Source organism: Haplochromis burtoni, unplaced genomic scaffold (assembly GCF_018398535.1).
Source record: "Haplochromis burtoni strain Fernald_Lab_line unplaced genomic scaffold, NCSU_Asbu1 Contig_56, whole genome shotgun sequence".
NCBI classification, from domain to species: domain Eukaryota; kingdom Metazoa; phylum Chordata; class Actinopteri; order Cichliformes; family Cichlidae; genus Haplochromis; species Haplochromis burtoni.
Window position 1 is genome coordinate 1,089,444 of NW_024582417.1, and position 7,174 is coordinate 1,096,617.

The 7,174-nt window shown below is 38.1% G+C and overlaps 2 protein-coding genes across 3 annotated transcripts in view; one reads left to right on the plus strand and one right to left on the minus strand.

Annotated features, from left to right (window-relative positions):
- The window catches only part of LOC102306998 (transmembrane 4 L6 family member 1), a gene marked incomplete in the record, with an annotated part of 2,501 nt that extends 2,147 nt beyond the window's left edge, over window positions 1-354 (minus strand). The window contains 1 exon segment of the mRNA XM_005922257.3: window positions 148-354. Coding sequence (XP_005922319.2) covers window positions 148-324 — 177 coding nt within the window.
- Window positions 355-2,570: 2,216 nt separating this feature from the next.
- The window catches only part of LOC102297573 (mannose-P-dolichol utilization defect 1 protein), a 6,119-nt gene continuing 1,515 nt past the window's right edge, over window positions 2,571-7,174 (plus strand). Inside the window, exons 1-7 of one of the 2 annotated variants that reach the window (XM_042220841.1) lie at window positions 2,571-2,728; window positions 2,962-3,027; window positions 4,658-4,790; window positions 5,021-5,106; window positions 5,780-5,895; window positions 6,015-6,125; window positions 6,217-6,345. In XM_042220841.1, coding sequence (XP_042076775.1) covers window positions 2,638-2,728; window positions 2,962-3,027; window positions 4,658-4,790; window positions 5,021-5,106; window positions 5,780-5,895; window positions 6,015-6,125; window positions 6,217-6,339 — 726 coding nt within the window. In that variant the 5' untranslated portion in view covers window positions 2,571-2,637 and the 3' untranslated portion in view covers window positions 6,340-6,345. Of the gene's footprint in view, window positions 2,729-2,961; window positions 3,028-4,657; window positions 4,791-5,020; window positions 5,107-5,779; window positions 5,896-6,014; window positions 6,126-6,216; window positions 6,497-7,174 lie in introns of those variants that run through there. The other variant, XM_014333524.2, reaches the window with a different exon arrangement.

Genomic DNA, 7,174 nt, shown 5'->3' on the forward strand with positions numbered 1-7,174 from the left:
AATAATAATAATAATAATAATAATAATAATAATAATAATAATAATAATAATAATAATAATAATAATAATAATAATAATAATAATAATAATAATAAAGACTTGGCTCCCACCCTTACAATCCAGCACATAAGAGAAGTGAAAACTCACCAATAAACCTCCTCCAATGAGTCCCCCCATGTACATGACCTCTCCAGTGATGTGCTGTTTTTTCACATACTCTGTGCTGAGGTCGGGGAAGAACAGCACGATGTTGCAGATGATGGACAGAAGCACCATCGGGTACAGAGTATAGGCAATGATACGCGAGCATTTTCCAGTACACATGTTGTCACCGAGAAAACTAACCAACTGTGATTAAAGACTTTCTGTTCATCACGTTTTAGTGCACATCCTTCCTGTTTTTTGGGTTTTTTTGGTCTTCTTTTTTTGAGAGGAAAGACGTCCTACATGAAAAAAAAAATTGAAGCGTATTTGCATTGGTGGCTTCATTTTATTAAAAATAGGGAGCTGGTAGAGTAGTTTTGAGCCAAAACTGAACGTCTTTATCGAACATTCATCCCCTGTGAAAATCGCAGGTTTCTTAACGGTGGCGTCATAATGATGATGGTTCAGTGGTAGGGTCGCTCAAAGTATCCGCTGTGGGGAAAACAAAAGGCCTAACTAATTACACCTGAGCATAAAACCTCTACAAATTTGTGATCATTTATATAAAATCTACAGCCTTTATCTGTTTCAGTGATCTGTTAAACTCACATTTTGTTGATTTAGTTATCAAATTTTCACCAGCGGGAGGCTTCCTACTTTTGATACCAAAATAAATTGCTACAAAGACTCAACAAAGAGCAATAATAAAAACTACTACTCCGAAGTCTCAGCACCTCCTCATTTAGGACTGTTTTCTATCTGATTTTCTCCCCCACCAAAAATGGGCTACTCTTAAGCGAGAACACCCTGGGATGAAAACCAGATATGATTGTAGTCTGTTTTTTCATACTTGGGGAGATTTTCTGTGCTTTCTTGTAATCGGAATTCCAGATGTGTGGGAGGCTACAAGCAGGATTAGTACGTCACATGTTTTGGTCAACCCTCCAGTACACCCGCAGATAATGCCCTCTCCTACGAAGACACTGTTGTAGCTCAGCTATGAAATAAAAAATGTGAAATTTGTTTCAGAGCTTTTAGCAGAGCATGAGAAGTAGATGTCAGTTAAGTACTTTGCACACAACTGAATTCAGTTATGTTCAAACTGTGCAGTTCTCCAGAAACATCCCATAATAGCAAAGCAGTCGCACCACATGATGCTATCACCTCCAGATAATTTTGAATTCCAAGTATCCAAGTGTTACAATCCAAGTAGTACAATCATTTTTCTTCGAACGCGATGATGTTGATAGCGCCCCCATGTGTACTTGCAAACTGTCCCCTGTTGTTGTTGTTTTGTTTGTTGCAGTTTTTGCTTAAAGGCCTTTAAGGTTTTGTGAATACAGGACACTTTTTATCCTTTATATAGAGACTTTGGCAGCTCTTCCTGATCTTGCAAGTAGTCATTTAACTACAATTCCTTTACCAGTTACTGAGACGTACCTGTCACCAGAAATGTGTTCAAAGTTACTCACCCCTAAGCGATTTGCGCAGCACCCGTGCTCTCCAGTCAAGTGAATGGAAAGTGCTGACATGAAAACCTGTGGTGGTACACACAGAGTTAAACTACTCTGCATGCATCATCAACAAGAAACCAGTTCAACAGCACTTAAGTTAAGTTCAGCCACTCTAAGCCTTTAAATAGCACCAAATTTTCAGTAAGATTTGAAGAGCTTCTAGATTAAACAAATTCCAGGTTGTTGTTTGTTTTTGTTTTGTTTTTTTCTTTTAACCAACGCACAAAATCTGTACTTGGAGTAAACTATTCTGTAAAACCATTTATAGTCTGTTCAAATTGAGGTTTTACAATATATTTTATAGTTTACACCATCTATCAGACCATCTATTAGATGTAATAATAATAATAATAATAATAATAATAATAATAATAATAATAATAATAATAATAGATAATAATAATAATGATGATGATGATGATGATGATGATGATAATAATAATAATAATAATGATGATGATGATTGATGATGAATAATAAATGATGATGATGATATAATAATGATGATGATAATAATAATAATAATAATAATAATAATAATAATAATGATGATGATGATGATGATGATGATAATAATAATAATAATAATAATAATAATAATAATAATAATAATAATAATAATAATAATAGACACTGTGTAGCTCAGCTATGAAATAAAAAATGTGAAATTTGTTTCAGAGCTTTTCAGCAGAGCATGAGAAGTAGATGTCAGTTAAGTACTTTGCACACAACTGAATTCAGTTATGTTCAAACTGTGCAGTTCTCCAGAAACATCCCATAATTATAGTAACCTCTTTGCCATTACAACAAAGACTACAAAAGCTGGATAACTTTTTTTTTCCTCTTGAAAACTGTGGTTTTATCTCAGAGGTCAAACGTCTGGCTCTTTATCCTCTTTGGACTCCACTGTAAACACTGGGAAACCTTTGGACCACTCCCCCTGTTGCTGATGATCATTCCCGGCTAAGGCTGAGCCACCATGGCCACGTCAACCATCAAAGAGTTTCTTGTAACTTACTTAATGCCAGAAAAATGCTACTACGAGCTCTTCCTGAACTTTCACTTTCACGGTGAGGCTTCCGGCTGACACTTTCAACCGACCGGGTGAAATGGAAACTTAATTTTTCCAGATGCAGATGAGTGATAGCGGGGGCTGGGCGGAGGGTGCGTGGGGACGAGGGAAAGTAAAGATGTTGGTTTTTTGGGGGGTTTTTTGCCTTTTGCCACCTACAGTGCAAACTTATTTGGAGAGCTGACGTTAAGGTACATCTTCATTGTCTGAGAGTTTTCTTTTGTGTTACAGTGCCATGCCTAAAGTTCGTACTAAACAAAACTGCCGGATTCTGGATCATACTGGACACATTCCTGGGTAAGACGCTGTGATTTAATCATGTGTTTCAAAACAGATCACAGCATACTGTATCAATGACAAACGAGGTTCATTAACAGGGAAGTTTCACATTTAAGAAACAAAACAAGAAAAGACATACTAACGCAATCGCATTTTCCCTCCCTCTAACCTCCCTTTACACGATAATCATGATGGATAATAATCAAATCATCATAACATTTTGTAAGACTCCCTCATTGCTGGTGCAGATAACATCTGGCCAAGCGGTTAAGCCACCACATTAGCATGTCGTCTTCATGCAAAATGCAGAAACAAATGACGGCGGGAAACGGATTCATGCCACAGCACAATGCACATGAATATTTGCGTATTTATGTGGTTATTACCATGTGGCTTTTTTTAAGGGGACGGTTCCAAAAATTCTAAATTTGTCACAGGCAGCTCTCAGTACAGATGAGCCAATCAGAATTGCAGGACATTTTCAGTCCCACCCATGAATTTAGAAATAATCCATGCATAAAATTCTTAAGCATAAAACACTGCTCTGATGCAAAATGTAAATCTAGCTGAACAAATGGTTCCAGTATGCTATTTAAAATGCATATGCCTCTTGCAAACCAAAATTGCATCTTTATCTACTCTCCCAACTTTTTAAAACTAATTCACATGTTTAATATAAGCCAAAATAAGTTGAGTAAATCCACTTTTTTCTTTGCTTGCTTGTTTTTTGTTTTGATTTTGTTGACATAGGTCCATTTTAGTTAATATAATAATAATTGTGTCCCAGAATGCATGCTTACTGTAACCTCTTTAGTCTGGGAAATGAAGAGTATAAATAGACATGATCAAGCCCACGTACAAACACCATGGGTACACCAAAGTTCAGTGCCAGTATTTGTCTAGTCTTTTGTGACCACACTGAGTGTGTCCTTTTGACCAATACAACCCTGTTACTCATATTACCAAAAAAGACCAAATATTTTCAGTTTCCCTCCTTTATTTATAGAACTACATTTATCCTTGACTTTCACAGGTCATTCCACTTGTGTGGTCCTGGGGATTTTTAAGATTTTAGACTTTCAGGTTTTAATATTCTCTTTGATTCCTAGTTTGTTTAATGTTCATGTTTGGTTTGTGTGTTTTCAGCACATTTAGTCTAAAAACTCTTCCCCTCGATTAGTTATCTCACCTAGTTAGTTGTTCCTTATGTTTTGTTTTTAGTTTTGCCTTCCTTGTCTCCTCCTGTGTGATCTGGATTAGTTGTGTCCCCCCCCCACGTGTCTCCTCTCTGCCTCAATCACACACAGACAGGTGATTGTCCTTTATCAGAGTTTCTGTTCACTTCCCCCCAGTGTGTGTGTTCAAGCTTTATGATTCACTAGTGTATCGTTTTGAGTTTCCCCATTTTGACTTCGTGTTTTGCTTTTATGACGACCTGCAAACAGTTGATAAGCGGCTCGTTTTTTTCTTTATCTCAGTTTACCTCTCTGCGTCTGCATTTTGGCCCAATTTTAGAATGACGCTGACTGACTCAGATGTTTGACTTGCAATGAGTGCTTTCTGTCTTTTTCATGTTGGTCCAGATATGGACCATTAATTTCTCCTCTAACGACCAAATGTCACCTGATTCCCTGTTGTTTCCATGCAGCACAACTGCCTCAGTTGATAAAGATGTTATGGGGAGGAAGTGCAGAGGGTCTGAGTCTTAGCGCCTTCTTCTTGCAGCTTTATGCTTTCTCGTGTCCTGTTGTGTACGCTATGGCCAACAACTTCCCACTCTTGTAAGTAAGCTGATGCGCAGATCACACCGTTCGTAGGATTTCCCATTCATGCCATGCTTTACACCACTCAAGTTCAAATTCTCAGTCTGTTCATCATGCATGACTCACTTGCTCAAGCCCTGCATAGGCACACCCCAAATCCTCTCAACTTAAACACAGTGGGTGACTTAATTTTTTTACCTTTTCTTTCTGTGCTACCTTAAATGTATTTCACTTGAACTGTTCAACAGTGCCTGGGCTGATAGGCTCTTCATGCTTGCCCAGACAGTGGCGATCGTCTTCCTCATCCTCCATTATCGCGGTGATACGGTCCGAGGTGAGCACATGCATCTGCAGATTTTGCAGAGGCAGAGTACAAAGAGCAGTCCAACATGACATACTTTCACCGAGGCAGGCAGGTCCCTCCACACTAATACAAATAATTAAGCGGTGACAGTGACAGTTAAGACAGTTAAGACAGTGTCCCCCAGTTTTTACGTTTTCAATTTGATACTGATTTTTGGAGATTTAACACACAGTTGCTTTTTTTTGGCCCTATTTCTCAGGGGTAAAGGATTAATTAAAACAATGCCCGGATCTGGATTGACTCCAGGAGTTAATCAGTGTTGGGCTAAGGAGGAGTATTTACAGCAGCGGGTTAAGGCATGATATTTATGACTTGAATGTGAAACTATTGGAAATCTCCAGCACTTGGCTGCTTCTTCACAGAAATGAACTTTGAGTGACACTTTAAGGAATCAGCTGCGGTCATGCAGGGTCTGAATTGCATTAAAGAACCTCTGTGTTTTTTGTGGTCATGCAGAATCAGCCAGATTCTCTAAGTGTTATATTTGGAGCTGTTATATCTGAACATGGAAAAAACAACACAGTGATGTAGTGATTGTAGGGTTTGAACAAAGTCCCTCAAGGACAGGGTGGCTGTGCTTTCAAATAGCGCCACCTTGTGGTGTTGCTGTATTCTTCATATATAATTGTGGTTTCTGTTTCAGGAGTTCTGCTCCTCTTTGCTCTCTGTGGTGTAATGCTCCTCCTGCGCTCCTATGCAGCAGCAGCAGTCATCTCAGTGATACAGGCCTCCAGTTTGGCGGCTTTCATTGCAAGCAAGGTAGCAACTTATCAACTTGCCTCATTTATGAGCTGTTCTATGATAAATGTGATCACTGAACTGTAATTTTTCTTTTTTAAGTGCACGGTGAACACATTTAGTGGATTTGTTATTTACAGGTTCTCCAGGCTACAACAAACTATCACAACGGCCACACGGGTCAACTATCCACTCTGTCAGTGTTGCTTTCATTTGCAGGCTGTCTGGGTGTGGCCTTTGTTTCTTTACAGGTATGCAGTTAAGAATTACTAGCAGACATATGTGCACAACCGCATAGTTGTGGTTATACTAACTGGAACAACTTGAAACTTTTTTTTATAGGAAAATGGAAACTCTCCTGTGAGTTTGTCACACATACTGTCAGCCTGTCTCAGCTGTGTCCTTCTGGCTCAGATCCTCTGCTACAAGGCCGGCGCTGTCAGCACTACAAAGAAGACAGTGTAGAGCACGGTGATGATGCTGCCTGTTATTATATTGTGCCTGAGGTTGGCCTGTCAAGTACCGAGCCAAAGTAGCAGTAAATGTTTACAGATTTTTCCTTTTTAATATGTCCAAATGCCACTGTCACGTGTTTTGTGTGAAATATTATGTCTGTTTTAGGTTATTGTGACCTAAGGGGATAAAAAAATACTTTGTTGACCACCAGGGATTCAAATAAAATGACTTTATTCTCACAGAAACAATTTTCACTGTCTGCGGCTATGACAAAATATTTTTAAGTAATCTGGCAGCTCTGTGTCTTTCTGTTGAGCCATTTCAAATTTGCATCAACATCAAACTAAAGTTTACCAGATTAAACTCGCTGAGTAAACCGCAAACCATTTCAAAGTGGGCTGAAGAGAACAAATACAGAAGCTTTTGCTGGAATATCACTTATTAGTCCCTACTTTGAGATTACAGGAATATTCATATGGTCATACTTTTATTCTTTTACTTTTATGTTTTACAAAATAGAAAAACATTACTTTTGTGATAGATTTTGCTCTTCCTGTTGGTATCACATATTGATCATATTTTCATTATTTTGTGTTGTAATTTGAGCGTCTCCAAAAATTTGTACCCTTTACCCGAGGCACTCGCACAGTAAGCTCACAGTCAGAGTGCTTAAGTTCATATCTGCAGGATATTTACAGTGTTCAGTAATCTAACTTGACCTTCAGGTATTTTTAGCCACCAGTGTTTGTTTTTGTTCAGGTAGTTATTTCCTAACTTTACTATTTTACAACAGAACACAAAAACCTATTATATAAACAATTTAATAACTATAATTTATGAGGTT